Source organism: Anser anser, assembly GCF_964211835.1.
Source record: "Anser anser genome assembly, chromosome: 1".
Taxonomy (NCBI): domain Eukaryota; kingdom Metazoa; phylum Chordata; class Aves; order Anseriformes; family Anatidae; genus Anser; species Anser anser.
This window is the reverse complement of record NC_139720.1, coordinates 10,082,208-10,105,600: the sequence shown is the minus strand read 5'-3', so window position 1 is coordinate 10,105,600 and position 23,393 is coordinate 10,082,208. Positions and strand designations below refer to the sequence as shown.

Genomic DNA, 23,393 nt, shown 5'->3' with positions numbered 1-23,393 from the left:
CTTTTCCTTTTACAATTAGGCGATTCGGTGCTCTCCAGTTAGGAGGCACAAAAAGGTAAACATTTACACGAGAACTTTAACTGCTACAGACACTGTACAAAGAATGAACAAAAAGTTGCAGTCCCTAATATATTTCAATGTTGATGAAACATTGTAGTTTCAGAACTAGTAGGATAATCCAAAAATGATCTTGTATTTAAACTCAAGTACAACAACAGTATGTTGTCGCAACAACACAAATCTGCAGCTGAAAAAATTTCTGATTCTGTGATTCTGTGAAAATGTCAACAGACTATACACTTTGTCAACAGTGCCACTGCGTGTACACTAACTCTCAGGAGGAACTTCTCAGGGAGGGTATTAAGGCACAATGGAAGAAATCACTGTCTGCCAAGATGTTAGAGTCTTAAAACCAGGCTCTCGGTATCAAAAAATGTAGTTCTGCTGGAGAGAATACTGTAAGTCTTATGGAAACTGAAGATCCCTGTTTCCTACCATAACTGTACTGAGTAACTGAGAACTGAAACTGACAAACTTCCAAAGCAAATTATCCCAATATTTTCAGATTCTGATGATGTCATTAGATTACTCTCTGAAACTTTCTTTCTATGTATTCTCTTGTTTATCATGTATCTCTTCTGCTCCTTTATTTTTCATCTGATCCCAGACAAAGCTAACTGAACGTAAGAACCTGTATCAGAAAAAAAAGGGGCAAAAAAATGCTTAATGCTTTACATAACATCAGGGCTGAAAGCTGCCATGATGGTCACGGGAGGTTTGCAAAGCAGCTTCCCCACCATATGCCACATGACACAGTTAGTGCAGCCCACTTTAAACTATGGAAGATTTTTACTTTCCTTGTGTTTGTCTACTTGCACTTCAAATTCTATAAAAAAATCCGTAAAAAGTCCACCTCTTTCAGTTAGAGTACAATTGCTTTGAGACATGGACTATTTCTGCTTGATGGCTGCGTACTAATAAGAACAGCATATCTCATTACTGTTTGCGATCAGGGCAAAACTGTAATAACCATATGAGTAAGTAATGAACAGTGACATACAAGCCCTTTGTTTCTATGTCTTGATTAATAAATACTACATGTGTTCAAGCTCTAATGTAAAGGCCTTTAAACAATCAGTGCCTCATAGAATTTATCATCCACCATCATACAAACTATACAATTCATATTAAATATATATGTATCTATAAAATAAGTGAACATTTGTTATCAGTAATAGTTTCACTGCAATGCCAGTTATTCCACAATATTAATACCTACTTTCCAAAATCTAGTACAACCCAACATTTTCTAACCTGTGAACAACGTTCTTTAAGATGCTGTTCCAAGGCCTCTATATGAAATGAGTATTTGTGTTACTGTTTCTCACGCTGTTAATCCTGCAATAGGGATATGGAGTTGATATGGAGTACCAATGCCATGACTACTGTTTTCCCTTCAAACTTCAAAGAATGGTTTTCAAGCAGTAACAGCATAGAAAGTAGTTAATGTCTGTATAAATATGTAAGGCTGCAGAAACTGCTTACAATAGGGGTCTTGTAGGGTATAATCAGACAATCCCATAGCTGAAAGTCACCACAAAATATCAAACAGGGACAAACCCGCTTTATTCTATCCAGTCTGTACTAGAGAATATACTTATGTATTCAAATATAACTGAACATAAAAAGTAAAAATTACTAAAGAATTTGAATGGCAGCCCTCCTAGAGCTCTCACAAATAAGATACTGAGCCTGCAGCTGACAGAAGGGAATAGACTCAGACAAATGGACAGCCAAGAACATGTTAAATAGTGTGGTGGTTTTTTTTTATTTGTTTGTTTGTTGTTGTTGGTTTTTTTTTGTTTGTTTGTTTTTCCACCAAGACTACTTCCTTTCATTCATAAATAATGGATTGATTCCCAAATCAAAAATCTTACTTCTCAAGGAAAAGGAATACTGCAGAAATAGCACATTTAAATCCTGGTGATGTTAGTCCTTTATTATTCAAAACTTCCTCTATCCCAGCTAAATCCAGCATCCTTCCTCTGGCCCTGTCAGAAACAGCCCCCAGCACTTGTATAACTTCTTGATAATCCTCCCTATCCAAAACAAAACAGCAAAAAATGGATTTGTGGTCTGAAACCTTTCACTTTGGAAGAGATAAAAGATGTATGTACAGACTGGGACACAAGATTATCCACAGAATCATAAACGGCCAAAAAAAAAAAACCAAAAAAAAAAACACAAGGATCAAAAATGACAGCTGAATCATGCAACTGCAAATCTGCTTTCAGCTGCCTCTCAGGAGGTATATGCAGTAATTCCAATGCAAATACACTACAGAGTGTGCCACAAGAGCTGGGTGTTATATTACTAGAGAAGAAAATGTTTTTAATTTTCTGAAGAATTGGTAGTAGCTGTTTTATTGCCAATTAACTACGATATAAAATGTAAAGTGCCATCCAAATTCTGAATAAGGATTTGTTGTGTGTTGTATTTTTTTTCTCTTCTGAATCTCACTAAGACTGTAATTTGGATTCCTCTTTTTCCAGACAAAACGGTGAATCAACAGACCCTTGCTTTAGACAACAGATATTTCTTGTGACTTTTCAGTAAGATGTGCAAAAAGACTGCATACATAGGAATTTCTGATGGGTGTGTCAGATCTCATGCTGTACTGATAGTCAGCTGTACAACTGCATACTGAAAAAAAAAAAAGAAAAAAAAAAAGTAAGCAAATACTTCTTACCATGAAACCCTCAGTGTACTGAAACTGAGCTCTGGAACTGTCTTCTGCTGTGGGACTCAGGGGCTTAGGATCAGACATAGAGCGTTGCATCATCTTTGCCGCCTTTGGGCTTGATGGAGGAACCTTGGCAATGTCAGCATGCAGCATCTTCTGAGGGCTGATGTCATCACTGATGGGTTTTTCATAGGGTACAAATGCTGACTCTATAACTTTGCTTGGTGAAACAGGTGAAATGGGTGAATAGAGAACTTTGGGAGATTTGGGAGGGGAAGGGACTACCTGCAGTGTAGAGTCTGGACGAAGGTGGGCCGAGTAGCCTATTTCTAATGGTGTAGGGCGTTTTTTATCTTTCTGGGGGGATGAAGCTGACAGATATTGGGGACTTTGAGTATCTGACTCTGTCTCTGTTTGACATCCCAAACTTTCTCCTTTATATGTCTTTTCTGGAGCTGAAATGTGCTTTATGATTTCAACCTTAGCATCCAATCGGGCCCTGATTGAAGGTGTTCTTATAGTTCCTACAGGTTCTGTTTGTACTGAAATCTCTGCTACTGTCTGAACTGCAATACTAGATACTTTGGAGAACTGTTTAGCTTTGTCTGCCTCAGTGGTACTCTCACTGTATTTCCCTACACGAGGCTTTCTTCTGGATCTGCTAGAAAGGTCCCATTCATCTTGATCTTCATCATCTGTCTGAACACTTGTATCAACACTCTTTTTAGTTCTCCGTCTCCTGTTTGTGTAACCTCTGTCTGCTCCGTCTTCATCATCAGTTTGCACTCCACTGTCTACTATCTTTTTGAAACACCTGGGCTCATCTTCCAGAGTCTCATCCAGCTCCTCATATGGACCACGTAATTTTGGCATAGAACTTCTCTTTTTCAATTGCTTCTCCTCTCTAACATCAATATCCTTAAGAGACATTTCTGAAACAGAGCTTAGGATACCAGACCTAGGTATATATTGGGTAATGCCATCTGACTGAACTGTATACCATGTTTGGCTTTGTGGAATTTCAATACCCAGCACTCCTGAAGCTGTAGTGGTTACATCATCAGTAGGCCAAAACTGGCCATTTTCTGTGGTTGCATACTGTCCTTCCAAAAGTGCTTGATCTGTGGTTGTTTGTGGTGAGCCAGTTCCTGAAGGGTCATAACCATATTGATATATTTGACGAATTTTTTGTTCCTCTAACTGTTGATGGAGCTGTTGTTGAAGTTGTTGGAATTGTTCAAGTTGCAACTGTTGCTGCGCTAAAGTCTCTTGCCTCATCATAAACTGAGCTTGCCGTTCCTCCTCTTGCTGAAATAAGAGATGATGTTTCATGGATTGCAACTCCTCAAGCTTTTTTTGTACCATAAATTTCTCCTGTTCCCTGAATCTTTGAATTTCCTGACGTTCCCATTCCAGCTCTTCAGCAAAGCGCTGTTGCTTAATTTTCTCAAGCTCAAGAAGTTCACGCTCCAAATCAAGCTGTTGCTGTTTGCCTTCTTCAGGGGCAATGAGAAGAGCAACCTCATCTTCGATTACATCTGTATAAACTTCAGATGCTGTTGCAGGTATTAAGTTAGTTGGCTCAGTAGCAATAGTTTCTAGAGTAAGAGGTGGCAAGCCTGTCTCAATATCAAGGGCAGTAATTGCATCTTTTTCAGTTGCCACTGTTGTCAAGAAACTGTACGACCTTGGGAGAGGTTGATTCTGTTGCAAAGTTGATAAAGAGGGCACTGAGTCAATTGTTTGGAGAGTAGGTAAATCTCTGACACTTGTACTGAAAATAGAACCGGGTTGTGTAGTGATGGCAAATGTGGATGGGATGGGAGTTGCTATTGAAGAATAAACGACACCATTGGATGATCTCAAAACACTTCCAACGCCGAATGGGGAACCCAGAGATGATACCATTCTTGCTTGGGAATACTGTGGTGTACTTATCCCGATGCCAGAAATTACCTGCCGAGTCTCTGGGTAAGGACCAGTGGTCTTGCTTGAGTAATCCATAACCTCACCTGAAATTACAGGGCAAAATTACAGTCCAGTCCCACAAAAGAATGATGCTTTGTGGATTCTGAAAGTCATCCCATCTTGATGAATTAAATGGGAAGGGGAAACTGCATGCAAATCTTCAGGTAACTGATCTACTTTAGATGTGAAGGAAGCATTTCTGAACATGCAGGCACATGCAGGCACCTCTGTGCAAAACATATATGTAAAATGAAGAAATGAAATACACGTGTAATCCAGAATAATTTGTCACACTGTCCAAAAGAAAACAAAACAACAGAAGGGGGGGAAAAATAAAAATAAATTTAAAAATCATCCTGAAATGAGGTGAGGAACATCAAAATTATATTTCAAAGAAAGATCTGCTGCTGTGTCATACTGACCTGTAGTAACTCTTCCAGAAGTAAGATCTACTGCTGCATCAGTTGCCCCAACTCGATAATCAAAGCTATTCTTGCTTTTGTATGCAAACAGTCCAGCTTCTGATAAATTTGTGTCAGACATAGATGGTTTCATACCTCCCATTCCTCGGTAGCCATATGACCCTGAACGATCATACTGATAATGGTCATCTCTGTAACCAAAGCGATCTTCAGGAAGCGTAGTTGGAGGCTGCTGTGCTGTACAGCTCCTACCAAATGGCAATTTATAAACCATATCACAGCAGACAGCTCTTCTCCCTGCAGTGAGATCCACAGGCTTTTCATCATCTTCTATTACTGTAGTTACGACACCTGAAGTAGTTTCATCCATTGTTACTATTGTTCTGTGGGATTTTGTAGTGCTAAGGTCAACTGCTCCACTCTCCACTGGCTCCTGAGAAGTCGAGAGATCAGTCCAACCATTTGTAACACCAACAGGTGGTACAGTAACAGGCTTTGTAGTAGCCCATGTCACTGCATGTGTTGAAGTACCTAGGGATAAATTTATTGGCACTTCATCTCTACTTGCAGAGAACGCCTGGCTGTCTGTTATTCTGTATGCAGGCTCAAAATGTTTTGATGTTGTTAGCTGCAGTGGAGTTGTCATTGCATGTCCCAGATCCACAAGGCTGTCTGTACTGGTAGTGTAGCTTACAGTGGCAGTGCAGGTCATGACAGTTACTGTCTCAGTGACTACAGACAGAGAAGGATCTGCAACACATGCAGTGCTAAGATTTATTATAGCTGGCTGGACAGTACTTACTGGCCGCCCGCATGTGTCACTTGCTGGCATTAGCCTTCTCACATCCATGGAAACAGCAGACAGATCCATACAGCTGTCTCTCATTTCAATATCCATCTTAGTTAAAGTGCGAAGATCAATGACATCACCCAAAGGATGGAATCTTCCATTCTCTCTATACCTGGGTTGATCTACTATATGTATTGGTTCTGGAGGTATTGTAATAGCGACGCTACCTAAACCAACACTGGGCAATGGGCCCTTCGCTACAGACACCGTAGTCATGGCTACCTCTGTTGTTACTGCTTCTGATTTTGAACTAGGTACTTTTTCAAAAGTTGATTGTGTTGTGACAGGGATAGTTTGCAAAGCACCTGAAATATACATACTCGGATCTGCCATACTTGGAATTTCCATAGCTTTCATGGATGGAGTGAAAATTGGTTGCATAGGCTGGGGAATCTGTTCTTTAGAAGGTGCTTCTAAAGGCCAGCTGGTAACAGCCTGACTAGTGATAACTTCTGTAGGAGTTCCAGGCTCAGATGGCAATGTGATGACAACATAGGTTTCCTGTGAGGGTTTTGTCAACCTTGGTGATGATTTGTTAGAGTGTGGAGACAAAGGGGATGTGGGAGATGCTATTTTGTATTCAGCTGAAGAGACCAAATTCAGAGTCATAGTTGAAGTCAATGACAAACCTACTGGTTTCGCCTGTGTTTCTGCTGGCTTATGAACAGCTATTGGGAGTGGAGGAACTGCTGGTTTAGGAGCAATTGGAGGTTTTGTTACCTCAGTGGGCCTGTGACTGAAAATGAGCCCTGCTGGAATGGAGGATGGTTTGGGTGGTACAGGAGGTGGTGTTGGGGTGAATGTTTTTGTGATAGGTACCACATGATTCTTTAAAACAGCTGTGGACTCCAGTGTTGCAACACTTGTGACTGAAGGTACCATTGTGGGTGCTGTTGCCACTGGAGTCTTAATCTGTGACTTCTTTTTGGGATAAATGGCTGGTTTGGGTAAAATAGGTGGAGGTAATGGTGGAGGAGGTGGTGGCGGAGGAGGAGGAGGTGGGGGTGGAGAAGGTTGTGCAGGAGAATCCAAAGAAGAGCTTCTAAAAAGTGAAAATACTTTGGATGTTGGAGCAGGAGCTGAGGAAGGCACAGAGACCATGCTGGTCTTACTTACAACACTGGGAGTAGGTACAGAAGATGTTTCTGATGCAGGCTCTTTAACTTGAACTGATGCTATACATGTGGGTGGTTGCTCAGATGTAGCACCAGTCAAATTAATCCTTGTCATATCAACGCTCAATTCTCTGTTTAAATCTTCATGATGAATTTTGACAATGCCAGCCTCTACTGTACTTTTCATTTTTCTAGCTGCAACCTTTTCTGCTTTGGAGGTATCAAATGTAATGGTATCAGTTGCATATTGCTGGGGTTTTATAACTGTAGTAGACACCAATGAAGGTGCAATTTCAGGCAAACAAACTGCAGCTTGATCCACACTCTCCATATCTGAGGCTATAGCTGGCTTTTTAGTGGCTCCAGCAACAGATTCATAAGGCATGCTCACCTCAGAGTACTCTTTTGTAGATGTTAAGGGAATTTGGGCTATTATCCTGACATCTTCAGAATCTGCTAGTTTACTTACAGCATCTGCTGTATCTACATAACCTGTGGTTGCACTATCTATAGGTGATGAACTATCTGTGGTACAAACCGAAGATGTAGATGATGTTAAGGAAGCTGTATCAGAGGGTAAAACTGATGCAGCACCTTCTGATGTTTCAGAGTATGTCAACATTGATGTTTCATGAGAAATTATTTCTTGAATTTCTCTGGCATAATCTGTTAAGTATTCATCTTCAATTTCCTCTGCTGTAAAATGCTGAGTTATTTTAACATCTGGAATAGAAAGTGCTGTACTACTGAGAGATGATACATCTGAGATTGCTGAAGTAGTGCTTGATGTTAAAGATGTACTATCCACTATTTCTCCAACACTAGATATCTTTGTATCAGATGTAGGAACAAAACCTGAAGTTGGCTGTGTTGGACTGGACCCGGGGGTTAGCTGCATTCTCTGTCTTTTCATAAGCTCTTCATAAGCAGCTTCTGCATCTAACAACTGCTTCTCCTCAGTAGTGGAGTTCACTGTGCTGTCTAATACAACTATTTCATGACTTTCTGGAATAATAAAAGAGCTAGAAACAATATCTTCTTGAGGCACAATTGAATGTAAAGGCTCTACACTATAGTAGTCTTCCTGTAGATCAGTAATTTTCTGTGGTTCTTCATAGATCTGTTCTGAAGCTCTTATTTTTTTCTCTTTTCCTCTCTGCTGTATATACTCATTACTCTCATCTTGTCTCATTACAAGATTAGTATCAATAGTTCCATTGTAAGTATCCTCTACTAAAGATTCATAAATATAATCCTCTATTAGCATTCCACCATATAATGATTCTTTTTCAAACACCTCATCTTTTTCATTTGCAATTTGAAATGGCTTGGCCTTATGGGTCTTATGTATCATTTCCTCATATACCTCTTCAGCACTTTTCAATGTCTTTTGACCGCTTTCTTCTTTTGGAACTCCAATTGGTTGTTCATCTGTTGGTGAGTATAGAGAGACAGCAGTAGGCAACTTGTAAACTTTTTGAACTTCTATTATCTTTTCTGGGCTAATTTCGAATCCTTCAGGATCTGACTCAATACTAGGTGAATATTCAGAACAGGAAGATCTGTGAAGCTCTTCCATTTCTGCTGCCTGTCGTAATTCTTCTGTTGGAGATGCATCTTCAATGGGAGAAAGATTACTTGGAGGAGTCTTTGGACGTTCCCTTCTTCTCTGAGCTCTCAGCTCGTCCTTGTCCTTTTTAGATTTCTTGCTAGAACTTTTTCTTTGTTGCTGTTCTAACTCACGCTGTTTCTCTTGTTCCTTTAGCAATTCTTCCTCTTCCCGTAGTTCTTCTTCTTCTGAAGAATCTTCAATAGTTGGGAGAAGAGGACCATGTGACCTATGCCTAGCTTTGCGCTGTTGCTTGCTCTCCCCTCCTAGTTTTTTGTGACTAGGACTGCTGTCGCTGTCTTCATCAAGTGATGACACTGAAGTGGGAGATGTACCTGGTGTGAAACTCGAAGCATGTAAACTAGAAGACCCTTCTCCTCTAGATCTATCTTCTGGTGAATCTGTAAGACTCTCCATCTCTAGCTCAGGTTCTTCATCAAAATATAAGATACCTTTCTGTTGTTCAGAAGCTTCAGAATATTTGTTTGTTATTGTACTATTTAATTCTATTGTTTTGAAACGCCGAAGACCTCCTCCTCCCGTTACAGCAAGTTCCTCACCGTCTTGACTTTTAGTTTCCCTGTATTTTGGTTCTGGACTTTCATCAAAAGTCTCATCATCATCATCATGCCATGAATGTCGTCTTCCTGCATCCTCATCATAGCCTGCACTACTTTTCCGTGCCATTCTTCTATGTTTTCCAGCAGTTCCTTTGGCTTTGCTTTTCACGTCTTCTTTTTTTTGGCTTTCAGTTACACTGATCTCTTTGAGCTGATTTCTAATGAACTCATCATCTTCAGAACCTGAGGCATCTTCATCAGCACTCATCTCTATAATTTGTTTTCTAATGAAGTCTTCCTCATCACCCGATCCTTGACTGTCATCTCGTTTGTACTCATCACTGCTTGAAGAACCAACACTAGCTCTTCTTTTTCTCCTTGGGACAGGTGAGTTTTCGCTCTCACTGCTATCTTCCACAGAATCATAGCGTTGCCTTCTTGCTGGTATGTCATCTCCTCCGTCTCCTTCCTTGTATTCAGCTTGGGAGGAAGCGCTTCCTTTGCCATCTTCTACAATGGTTCCTTCACCTTCTTGAATAGCTTCTAAGTCTTCCTCATCTGAACTGTAAGATTCTGGAGTGACTGGCAAAGGCTTTGTTTTATGCTGATCCTTTGTCTGTTCACTGTATGTTTCATAAAGTTCTTTTTTCTTCACAGATTTTTCATCAGAAAGTGTACTTGCCTGAGCTTCCAAAATAGACAGGACAGTACTTTCCAATTTAGCTAGATCCGAGGGGCTCGGTGGACTTTCTTGTGAAATAGTGTCTTTTTTACTAGATTCTTTGAGTAAATCCTTTTCATCACTGGGGATATGACTTGGAATTTCACCAAGTGAACTTGATATCCCATCAGAAGAATACCCGGTGTCACTCAGACCTTGTGGACTTTTCTGTTGCTGAGAGCTTGATGTGTCTGATTTGTCATCCTCCTTTTCCTAAAAAAATAAATACATATGCATGTGTATATACTTATATATACATTCTTAATGTCTCCAGGCAATTAAATACGTGTCTTTTTTTTTTCTAAAAGATGAGCTAACGTCTCAGATGAAAAAAATATTCTAAATCAAATTATATTAAACCATAAATGATTGAACATGAATTCTGTTTTGCAAAGCTATTAAAACACTACAAAAAGATCCTTAAATTCTGAGTTTTGACATTTAGCTATGCTTTACATGACTGTCCACATCAGCAACCAGTTTCATTAGTTGTAAGATTATCTTTTGTTTGTAAATACAAACAAATACTGTAGTTAACTGTTTTCAGAATCCTATCTAATTATAATCTATAATTGTTCATATATACATGGGACATTTTTTTTTGTGGGTTAATTTAAATTAATAATTAATTACTTATGCTTCAAAACTGCCTACACATTTCTAGATAAAAATATAGCTTGCCAAACATCATCCTGCAGTATTTCTGGGGCTTGCTCCTTTTTTTTTTTTTTTTTTTTTCATTTAATCTTTTACAATTCCCTAGAAATATGTGAATCTTACAAAATTTGGAGCTATGGTTTCATTTTCTCAATTTGAATGTTATGCATTGCAACATGCAGTGGAATACACGGAGTACTAAAGCATGAGTTAATACAATCTGGAAAGTCCCCATATCTTCAGTTCAGTACTGTACAACCATTTTCTGAACACCTCATTAAAAAAAAGAAGTTTCTCAGGAAATTTGTAATGCAGCGGTAAGCTGCTGCTAGGGAAGTGTAATTGAAGGGTTAAAAGCAAAATGGTCAGCTACTGATCAAAGGAAATAAAGAAGAAAAGGCAGGCACATGCAACTGAATATCACAACCAATAGTTTCCTTCTTATTCCTAACTAAATACACTTAGTCTTTCTCCGAGTTTAAAGATCCTTTTATACCACTCTGAATGACAAGTACATCTATCTCCTTCTTTGGATAACAAAAATACCAAGAATAGCCTACAGCAAATATTTCCACATCAGAGTTTCCCTCATCCCAGCTATGAAATGCCTCCTCCCAGTTTCTCCCAGATGTGAAATGCAATATTTTGTGAAAGAATATCATGATTCTGCTAACAAATTAGCTCACTCTCCAAAGGACAGGTCATCTTAGCCGTCATCTTAGCTGACAATCTTATGAAGTGTCCTTGTATCCAATAGTAATTTGAGAACAAGCATCCCAAAGTCTTCTGATTTTAATGATATGATGTGATGTTCATATTTTTTATGGCCCTCAATAATACACATGGTGGTATTTGTCAACTTTGCTAATCTAAGTCAATAATTTCTGAAGTAGGTCTAACCTTCTATTTAAAGCTTTGATTTATCAGCTTCCTTAGCAATATATTGAGTTAAAAGAAAAAAGAAAAAAAAAAAGGAATAAATACACTAAGAAAATCATGACAGTGCTAATTATAATTTGAAGGTACGTTTACAATTTGCTCAGTTTCTGTCAATTATAAGTATTTTCAAATGTTTATTCACACTAAAATTACATTTAATGGCAAAATATCATAAACAAAATATTTGTTATTGACAGGTTGTTTTTTAAAGAACCATTCAGTTGTTTTTTGTTTTTTGTTTTTGTTTTTAATTATTTGATTTTAATGTAAAATACCTATTGTTGCCTACAGGCATGTCACTGTGCATATAATTATCCATTAAAATGCTAACGTTAATAATAATAGTACACTATTCTAGTCATTAATATTTTGTTAAGTAACCTCCATTTCACAGAAATTATTTATTACCTGCTTTGCAAACTCAGGTAATATCCTGAATATAAATCACATTTATCCTTACCAATAGTGTACCCAATCTGATAAACCCAAAATCCTGATATCAGAACAAAAACATAGCATTTAAAAATTAAATTTGATAATAAATATTTCTAAGGACAACTCTAATGATTAAGCTGTGATTAATCGTAATCATATTGGACAAAACTCCAATAATACTCCAAATAAATTTGGGAAGTCACCACTACTTCAACACTTTAGCACTCTTTAAGAAAAAGGTACACTTGGATATTCTTCAGCCCATAATGGCAGATTTTTTTTTTGCATCTTGTATTTATATATTTGTTCCCTCTACTGAAGAAAAAAATATTTAAGGGACATTTATTAGAATATTTAAAAAAAAACATAACCAAACCAAAACACAATCCATTAAAACCCAAGTTATTTTTGCATCTAGAAATATGCCCCCCCATTACAATTTCAGCAATGATAATTAATCATTATTTTATTTCCAGTATGTCCATTATTTATAAACACATGTCCAATTGCATACACTGGGATCAATTTGGACTAGCTTCTAGAAAATTCAAACATTGTTCAAGCTCAGAAGGTCTCCTAGGAGTTGATGGACTAACTGTGCCCAGGTAGTGAAAGTGAATCTCTAAGGTCTTAGTTCTCCATAGAGAGATGAAGTGGTAAAATGACTTGTAGAGACAAAAGCATCAACAAAATAGTTAAGATCAGAAAAAGATAGGCAACAAGTGGGCAAGGAACAACCTTAGACATTCTCCTTCTAATCTGTAATGGTACCATTATGTCTGAATCCAATGTGTATCATCCAATGACCAACCAAGAAGAGATGGAAATGAGTATTGTTATTGCCTGCCCTGTTGTTGTTGAATCTCAGTGTATGACATAGCATCACTGCTATTAGTAACAGGAAACAGTGGTTTGAAAAAATGTTATTTGTACAGTAATGAGAAGAAAAAGTTCTACAGTAATTAGAGACTTTCTTTATCACTAGTAATAAATGCAATAAGAAAATCCAGCTTTCTTTTTAAGACTACTAAGATACAAATATGTTTTCTACTATTTTTATGTGTAGAATTATCTTTCCTGTGATTCGTCATGAAAAAATTATTCTGCACTTCATGTTTTGAGGTCACATGCATGCAATAACAATAACATGCAATAACAAACAATAAACAATCTTTAGTCTTGGTGCATTTTTTTCCCTTTTTTATGCAGCCTGAGAACTCAGACATTGTCATTAGCTGCATCTGTTCTTAAATGTAATCTGTTTTGGATAGGGTTAGCATGTATGTATCACACACACAAAGACATCATCATTGCCAACCCTGTAAACATATGATTAAACATAAGATTTTTAGAATAACAAAATACTGAGTCAAGAATATTGCTAAGTATCATACATATGTGTATCATGTATCATCAACTCTTAGAGATGAAAAATGCATTTAAGTCAATAAGAGAAAAGCACACTTTTGCTGGTGAAGCTGGAAGTACTTTGGTTCATGTTGAAATACTGGGCATTTCTGAACAATTTAATGGCGTTTCTTTTCTGAAAGTTTGCCTATTCAGAGTTTTTAATACTTGACAAATTTAGCTGTAATATATAGGCACTGATGGAAGAATCTTCTTGAGACATGATGAACGAAAAGACTTATAAATGCTACAGGCTGGTGTTGACTATTTAGAAACAACAAATGCAATCTCTTTAACTTGTACCAATTATAAATATGATCTAATGTAGAATGAATTCATACTTTTCCAGAGACATTTGTACAGTTCCAATGACAATACAGCATGCAACTATTTTTTCATTAGAAGTTTTTGCTTTAGAAACAATTTATTCTTTCAGTTCCTCACTTTTAAAACTCTTATTTTAAAATAAGTGACAGGAACTGCTTTAAACTGCTTTAAACTGCTTTAAAAACTCAAATTAGTTTTCAGATTAAATCAGAACTCCTTTAAAAGAAAACTGCGATGTAAAAAAAGTCTTGTCAGTTTTTAAAATTATTTATAATTAGCAAGATTACATTCTGTTGCAGAAATTTTATTTTGCAGAGGAACTCATGATTTTAAAAAGGTCATTCTCTTTATAGAATAAATAGACATATTCAGTTTGTTAAAAAAAAAAAAAAAAGGAAGAGAAAAAGACTGGTTGAGTAAACTGTTTCTACCTGTGCCCACAAAAAAAATGACTACAGACAAGCCTCTTCTTCCTTCTTCTGGCTCCCTGGTCTGTGTTTTGTCACTAATGTCACACATCAGAATTATGATGTCAATTTACAATATACTAATTTCTACCAAGTTATTCAACATTAGTACACGATTATTCTTCAAAAAACATGAGAAGGCAGTAATAAGGGCACTTACATAATATAGCTGATGTGTTGTAATTACATTTCCAACTCACCACATTGCAATGTGTTCATGTACATATGGTAAACTTCATGTATTTGGGTCGAGAGACAACTGTTTTATATTCACAAAATTATATGTCATAACATAGTGTTAGAACACCTAACTACTACTGCACATGTAATTAAAAGTTTATCAGGAAAAAGATCTGTAAATCATGAGCAAAGATAGTTTGTTCCTTGACATCTGTTTGAAGAAATTATAGATTAAAATATTACTGAAAAATGAACATTTGAAGAAAAAATGGCTTTATGATACCTACAACCTTAATTTGAGGCCCAAATAAATATTTCAATATTTAACTCACATTTATTTCAAAGAATGGTAGATCTCAAAATAAAATTGAGGTCTGTGGGAGATTTTCCAAGGGTCATTCCAGGGATTTTACTGTATCAGAACCTTTAACCTTTAACCATCCAAATGGTATCAGTGTGCAATACTAAAATTGTTCTTTATTTTTCCATTTCTATCATATGCTCTCTTGGGAAAAAATCGTATCTAGAATATTTGATGTAAAGCACAGTAAACATTAAAAAAATTTAATAAAATTCAGAAATCTTTTTTTTTTTCGTTTTGCTTGAATTACTTTTCCAAGGAGCAAAAAAGGGGTAGGTGGAATTTTTTTTTTTTTTTTTGAGGGGAGAGGCGGGCGGTAGAGAGGTGTGTTTAAAATTAGCTATTCCTTTTTCATTCATTCAGTTCTGTTTTGTATTTCAGGGTGTTCTATTTTTAAAAATACCTAAAAGTGGATATCTACGCATTTTCTTTTTGCATTAATCTATTACGCTTTCTAAACTTTATCTAAGTGTTCTTCAAAATCCAAGAACACAAGAAAGCTAAAGACAGTAGGAACAAATAAAACATAAGAGAAACAAAGGTGAAATATAGGCATGTGAGTACCTCATAATATATCAAGAGATAATTGGAAATCATCAATTAATTTACAATAAAAATGTGTTGCAATCAGAGACAGAATCAAGTATATGTATCTTAGATTTGTCTGGAGTGCCACATGCTTTCTCATCTTTACAGAAAACAAAAATGACTGGACAGGATTGAGACTAGTACATGATGAAAACTTTTTCTTACAGATGTTTTTGAACATAAAAAATAGTATTTTTAACAAGAACATCAAAAAATCTGTCTACTTAAGTTTTCTGATAAGAATTTGACAAAAAAAAAAAAAAGCTTCAGAAGAGACATTTTGTAAAATTAAGCTTGATCTTCCTGGAAAATCCTGCAATAGTGCCTCATGTCTAATATAAAATAATCAAACTAATATTCCCTTTTGTTAGATCTCCTTGTTTCTTCCAGAAGGGAGGACTCTGGTTATGTTACTTGGAGCATAATTCATATTGCCTTGGTACAATCAGGTGTTATCCTATCTTTTGATACCATGAAGAGGAGTGAACGCATCATGTGATGGGATTTGCATCTCAGACAGGGAACTTGATTTCTAAAAAGAATAGTATTTTTAACAGAACTCACCACAGTACAATTTCCAAATCACATTATTTTTCTGGCCAAATACCTTGGTTATCAAAAAAATAGAAAAAAAAAAAAAGTACTTTACTTATTGACTGATATTATTTGAAAACATAATTTTGGCGAATGTTAAAGTCTTCTTCAACCTACTCCTAGTTTTCTAACATAATGATCAGCACCTAATTTGCAGTACTGAAACAAAAACAAACAAGCAAAAAAACCCACATAATTTGTAATTTCTCAACAAATTTTCTATGTTACCCACTTCAGCAGGTAAGTTACTGTTGTAAGTACTTGTTACTGACTTCACATTCAGAAAATAAATTTATTAGAAATGCAGCCATCTAATACATATTATCATACACTCATCCATTGATCTGACTTGACAGCCCACCAAAAACCCAACTTGAAAGTACTTTTTCACTTGGGATAGGCAAATGAAATAGTAAAAAGATGTAAAGGTTGCATACATTAACATACCATGCTCAGAAATCACAATATATTCCTCAAATGTTTATTATTGGGACCAGCATTATTTAACACCTTTGTTGGAGACTTGGACAGTGGGATTGAGAGCACAGTGAACAAGTCTGTGGACAACACCAGGCAGAGTGTTGCAGTCGACACGCTGGAGGAAGGGATGCCATCCAGAGGGACCTGGACAGGCCTGAGAGGTGGGCCTGTGCAAACCTCGTCAACAAGACTAAGTGCAAGGTCCTGCACCTGGAACAGGGCAATCCCAAGCACAAATACAGGTTGGGTGGAGAATGGATTGAAAGCAGCCCTCAGGAGAAGGACCTGGGGGTGTTGGTGGATGAGAAGCTCAACATGAGCTGGCAATGTGAGCCTGCAGCCCAGAAAGACAACTGTATCCTGGGCTGCATCAAAAGCAGAGTGGCCAGCAGGGTGAGGGAGTTGATTCTCCCCCTCTGGTTGGCTCTCATATGACCCCACCTAGAGTGCTGCATTCAGCTCAGGGGCTCCAGCACAAGAAGGACATGAACTTAGTGGAGCAATTCCAGAGGAGGGCCATGAAGATGATCAAGGGGCTGGAGCACCTCTCCTATGAAGACAGGCTGAGGGACTTGGAGGTTCTCAGCCTGGAAAAGAGAAGGCTCTGGGGAGACCTTTTAGTGGCCTTCCTGTACCTAAAGGGGGCCTATACGAAAGCTAGGGAGGGACTCTTTGTCAGGAAATATAGTGGTAGGACAAGGGGGAATGGCTTTTCACTGAAAGAGGGTAGATTTAGATTAGATATAAGGAAGAAGTTCTTTACCCTGAGGGTGGTGAGGCCCTGGAACAGGTTGCCCAGAGAAGCTGTGGATGCCCCAACCCTGGGAGGGTTCAAGGCCAGGCTGGATGGGACTTTGAGAAACCTGGTCTAGTGGGAGGTGTCCCTGCCGATGGCAGGCGGTTGGAACTGGGTGATCTTTAAGGTCCCTTCCAACCCAAACCATTATATGATTCTCTTTACATTCTTTAAGGTAAAGTGGTCTAAAGAGACCCTGCAAAGTCGTGTTGACTGAGGTTTGCCACAAGAATGGCAAGCAAGAGCTCAGGTGAGAGGGTGGGTGGGAATGACAGCAGCTCTCCAGAAATCAGGATGCTGGTCTTTTCCAGATGGGACAGAAGAGAACATGCTGAAATCACTGCAAGAGGACCTTTGAAGGACCTAGTGGCAAACCAGACTGTTTTTGATACATACAATAGTACTGGGCTGTTTTGAAATCATTTCATTTTGAAGAATGCATTTCCCTTATGAAATACCTCCTGCTTTATAGCAAACTGACTGTTGTGGGCTTGCTGATCATGCCTGTATTGCTAAATAAAAGAAGGCAGGGATGGCTGCCTGGCCCTGAGCCTGGCTGGCCTGGAACAGCTTGCAGTAGAGTGCCCAACCTCCCTTCCACTGCAGAGCACTGCACTGGATCTGGCCCATCAGGCTCGATGAGCAACCTCATCTAGTGGAACGTGTCCCTGCCCATGGAAGGGAGTTTGGAGCTAGATGACCTTTAAGTTCCATTCTGATCCAAACCATTCTATGATTCTATAATTATACTTTGGTAGTGAAAAACACTGTACCTTTTACCATCACATCGTATTTGCTTTTGGGATTAAGAACAATGAAAATGTTCCCACTTCAACAATTAAACTCCAAAGCCTTGAGAGTCCACAGAAGCAGGTAAATAAATCAGAAGTATTTGAAAACTGCTTGAACAGAAACTTTGATTTACTTTCAAATGCTTAATTATTTAAACTGAAAATCATGCAAGAACTATTTGAAAGTTGCACATAAACAATAGAACTAACTGGTAAGTAACTTATTAAACAGTCACTGATTTTATCATTGAGAATCATCTTGTACAGAGAACAACAATAAAGATACAGGGAAGGAAGGAAGATACAGGGTCCATCAGAATCAGATTCTAAATTGTAGCAAAGAGGGAGGGAGGAAAGGAGGGAGAAAGAGAGGGAGGGGGAAAAAGCCACTTACCGTTTTTTCTCTCACTGTTTCCACATGGTCAGATCTTGGCACACGTGACATTTGAACGGGAGTTTCTTCTTCCTGAGCTTTTTCAGCTTTCAAAACCATTTGGGTAATCCCAGTTATCAAACCCTCTTTCTTAGCATCCTCTTGTTTCTTTGCATGCAGTTCCTCACAAGGTGCTTCAACTTCTCCTTTCTGTTCAGCAACATGGTCTTTTGTCTCAGCTATAATTTGCTCTTTTTTGTCCTCTGAATGTGGTGCTTTCTTTTCTGGGAGCAGAGGTTTTTTGTCTTCTTCAAATTTGCTTAAAGTTTTCTTTTGATCTGAACTTACTGTTGCAGGAATTTTATCTGCTGAAAGTGTCTTTGACAGCTTTTCTTGCTGAAGTTTTGATTCTTCTTTTTGAGCTTCCTGTTGGATTTTCTCCACTGAAGAAGCTTTTGCAATTTTCACATGTTGAAGATTTGGGTCTTCTTTCTGAATTCCATGTTGAATTTTATCAGCTGAAACTGCTTTGAACAATTTCACCTCCTGAAGTTGTGCATCTTCCTTCTGAGCTGAAGGCTGGATTTTGTCAGCTGATAGTGCCTTTGCCATTTTCATCTGTTGGAGTTTCGGGTCTTCCTTCTGAATTCCATGTAAAATTTTGTCAGCTGAGGGTAACTTTGCCAATTTTGCCTCTTGAGGTTTTATGTCTTCCTTCTGGACTCCATGCAAAATTTTATCTGCTGAGGATGTTTTTGCCAGTTTTGCCTCTTGAAATTTTGAATCCTCCTTTTGAACTCCATGTAAAATTTTATCAGATGAGGGTGTCTTCGTCAGTTTTGTTTGCTGGAGTCTCGGGTCTTCCTTCTGAGAGACACGTATTTTATCAGCTGAGGGTGTCTTGAAAAGTTTGCCCTGCTTAAGTTTTGCATCTTCTTTTTGAATTCCTTGCTGGATTTTATCAGCTGACAATGTTTTTTCCAACCTCCCCTGCTGAAGCTTTGGAACTTCCTTCTGAACGCCTGGTTCTTCTTTAGGTTTTGCGGCTGCTGGAGTAGGCGGTGTGGAAGTCTTCTGAGGGAAATGTGAGACAGCAGGCACAGGCTGTTTTTGAGGAGTCGCAGGTGGTTTGGATACTGGTTGTGAAGGGCCTGGTTTTGGAAGTGGCACCTTGCCCATATCCCCAAGTTGTCCTGACATTGCCCTTTGGGTCTGGCAGTTTAAGCACAGCCATTCCTGTACCTGTGATACAACAAACATATGAAGTTACTTATTTGAAAACTTAATAGTAAAATCATGTTGTGTTTTCAGCTGGTACAGTTGCCATTAAAATACTTAAAATCTTTATGCTATGCACACTGAACAGGTATTTTCTTTGTCTGCTGCTCCTGCAGGATGATCCACAACACCTTTCTAAAAAAAATGAAGTATGTCATGTTCCAGAAAGCCTGGCTGAACAAAAATAAAAATACGTTGTGAAATGTAATAATTACATTGTCCCTAAGTACTGATGGCCTTTATGTACAAAGTTTGCTTATGTATTTCTAAAACCTTTTTCTTTCTTTTTTTTTTTTTTCTAAAGACTCTATAATCTGCCAAAAATCTGCCTCTAATTTCATAAATCTGAGTAAAAGAAGATGAACTGGGATTCATGGATCTTTGTGTTTTTCTTCATAAATTATGTTCCTCTCTTGAATTTGTGTGTATGTATCACTGGTTAAGTTTAATATGGCAGTAACCCCAAAGAAAGTATATGTTTGCTCTCTTTACTACTTAATCTCTGCTGAATACTGTCTTTTACTCTTCTTCACAGAAAATCAGAAAAACAAGGACAAGTCTGCAAAAGATCTTGTTGCCAGTTGCCTAGCTACTACACAAGACAGTTTCCAGTGGGGTTTTGGGTACAGTTTCTATAGAACAGCAAAAAGAAATTTTAAATAAAGAAAAATACTAAAAAGAATGAAAAAGCCCAGAATTTTCTGGACAACAGAAGAGATAACAAATATCTATTTTGCTAATGAAAAATGAGCTTCATTGCAGGCTATGAGGTCTATTCTGCACCTTAAACATTTTGTATGCCTGTTTTTAATTCCCTTTACTGTGATGATGGAATTTCTCATCAAAGAGGTCACTAATTTCTCTGATTTAGAGAAGCTGGTGACCTACTGAATACATCATATATGAAAAACAGAGAAAATTTGTGCTAATAATAATTATATAGCCAATTATTGCAGATAGTGCTAGGATAGTACAGGTAACTGTTCAGTTATATATCACTGGATACTTTAGAATCATACCCAGAACATGTTACATTTTGTCAGAATAAGGGGTACCTGGTGGTAGTGAGCTACCCTCAGTAACATCCATGCATTTTTTATTAGCAATTGAATAATAAATGAGGTAATATCAAAAGCAGAGACTGTAACTCCAGGTGTGACCCCTGCCAGCAAAGAGTGCCTGATTTGCAGGGGAGTAACCATCAGACTCCCTGTTCTACTTTTGATTCCATGAATCCTGCCTTTTTTGGTGTAAAGAAGGACTTAACTTCAACAAAAGAACTGGAAGGTTTTCCTACCAAGAGTACTTAACACTTGGCTATGCCAGGATCCTGTCATTGCTGTATCATTTCTCAACAAGCACATACAAAGTGATAGATTTCACAGAATCACAGAATCACAGAATTGTAGGGGTTGGAAGGGACCTCCAGAGATCATCGGGTCCAGCCCCCCTGCCAAACCAGGATCCCTAGAGCAGGCTGCCCAGGTAGGCATCCAGACGGGCCTTGAATATCTCCAGAGAAGGAGACTCCACAACCTCCCTGGGCAGCCTGTCCCAGTGCTTTGTCATCCTCACCGTGAAGAAGTTCTTTCGCATGTTGGTGCGGAACCTCCTGTGATCCATTTTGTGGCCATTACCCCTTGTCCTGTCTCCACAAACCACTGAAAAGAGGTTGGCCATATCCCTTTGTCTCCAACACTTAAGATATTTATAAACATCGGTAACATCCCTTCTCAGTCTTCTCTTCTCAAAGCTGAACAGACCCAGGTCTCTCAGCCTTTCCTCATACAGAAGATGCTCCAGGCCCCATATCATCTTTGTGGCCCTCTGCTGGACACTTTCCAGGAGATCCCTGTCTTTTTTGTCGTGGGGAGCCCAGAACTGGACACAGTACTCCAGGTGAGGCTTGACCAGGGCAGAGTAGAGGGGGAGGATCACCTCCCTTGACCTGCTGGTCACGCTCCTTTGAATGCACACCAGGATCCCATTGGCCTTCTTGGCCACCAGGGCACACTGCTGGCTCATGGCCAACCTGTTGTCCACCAGGTCCCCCAGGCCCTTCTCCACAGAGCTCCTCTCCAGCAGGTCATCCCCCAGCCTGTACTGATACGTGCAGATTGAGCCATAGTAGGGCCACAAATACCTTTTCAAGACAGGTAAGCTGAAGTGGGGCATCCCTCTATGCAACTCTAATGATGTGCTCAGCTCTCACACTCCAAATATAGCATTTCTCAGCGCAGTGGTGCTTAGGAAATTTTCTGTGCAGAGGAGGATACTGTGTTTTTTAGGTATGTCCAGAAAATTCTGAGATTATTTGGTTTCAGACATATATTGGAATTAACTAAAATTTACCAGAAACACAATTTGTGAAGTCTATCTGCATATTTCAGTTTTAAGCCACATTGTAAAATGGCTTTAAAATTCTCATTTTTGTTTTCTAACTAACCTAACAACTAGTACTGTGTTACCGCTTTGGAAAAAAAAAAAAAAAAAAAAAAGGAAAAAAAAGATTAAGCTAATAAGTTAAATGTAAATGACAAGAATTGCAGATGAAATGACAATTGGATGTGAAATAAAATCTATTAAGACAAGCTCAAGTAGGCTAGTTTTGTTGAAGCGCAGCTAAAGAAAGTCTATTTAATGTATAAAATGTTTTTATTTGAAGAAATTCATGTCAGAAACAAGATTGCATGATGGCATGCGCTATCATTCAGGTCATCTAACAATTGCCTTATGTATTAATTTTCTACTTTTATAGAAAATGACCAAATTAGTGAGTCCTGTTACTTGACACAAAGACATATTTATAAAAAAACATTTGGCAATGCTGTCCCAATAAATAGAGTTTATGCACTGAATCATCTGTCTCTAAATGCAGTGAAGGCCCTAATAGTTACTATACCTTTTGCAATTCCTAACTGAATGCAGATCTGTATAAGACTATTAGATCTCATTTTTGTTTTTTCTGTAGAAAAAATAAAATAAAGTATAACCCTCCAAAGGAGATTAACCCTTAAAATGCTACTACCTGTAATATGCCTGGAAAGCTCTAATTAGGAAATAGGAATAAAAACGGCTTCATTTGTGAAAAATGTGCAAAATAAAATATAGTTTTCTTGAAAATAGTTCTGTTAGGGATTCCCTATTATTTTTTTTTTTAATTTTTATTTTTTTTAACTATAGCTTCCTTTCTTTTTGGTGTGGCCTGTTTAGAAATTGGAAATCAATACTGGAAACTAATTTGGCCTTAAATCCATAGAAATTATGATAGTAGTACTATCGGGAGTTCTAAATATACTAGATAATTTTTATTATAAATAAAATACAGAATAAAGAACCAATTTCATAGTATTTTTTGATTCTTTTCTCAGAAAGACTGAAAAGGCTGCTACAGAAAGTTGACCAGATAATTATGACAGCTCATTTTTATTTTAAAGTTACCGTAGATTCAAAAAAACCAATAAATTCTCATTTCACAAAGTAAGCAGAAATATTACCATTATTACTTATGTTAATACAGCTTCTTTCAGTACAGAACATGGGAATAATACTCAAATGTTATTAAGCTTCTCAGAATCTAGCCTCAACTGCCTTTTACGTCATTAAAAATAATAAATAATAATAATAATTGTCTTCTACCATGAAATAATCCATGGTTCAAGAGTTTGCTCCATTTCACATACTAACTACATATATATTTAATGAACATGTTACTTTATACATTAAATGCAC

At 37.7% G+C, this 23,393-nt stretch overlaps 2 protein-coding genes across 14 annotated transcripts in view; one reads left to right on the top strand and one right to left on the bottom strand.

Moving 5' to 3' along the window:
- The window catches only part of LOC310883163 (uncharacterized protein), a 447,119-nt gene that overhangs the window by 229,069 nt on the left and 194,657 nt on the right, over positions 1–23,393 (top strand). The window lies entirely within an intron of this gene.
- The window catches only part of PCLO (piccolo presynaptic cytomatrix protein), a 373,598-nt gene that overhangs the window by 186,327 nt on the left and 163,878 nt on the right, over positions 1–23,393 (bottom strand). For all 13 annotated transcript variants that reach the window (XR_014573333.1, XR_014573334.1, XM_083802969.1 and 10 more), the window contains exons 4-6: positions 18,405–19,625; positions 5,134–10,201; positions 2,750–4,755 (exon numbers count right to left, since the gene is read on the bottom strand). Coding sequence is in view for 11 of the 13 variants with exons in the window: in XM_083802969.1 (XP_083659095.1) it covers positions 2,750–4,755; positions 5,134–10,201; positions 18,405–19,625 (8,295 nt within the window). In the remaining 2 variants the exon portion in view is untranslated. The remainder of the gene's footprint in view (positions 1–2,749; positions 4,756–5,133; positions 10,202–18,404; positions 19,626–23,393) is intronic.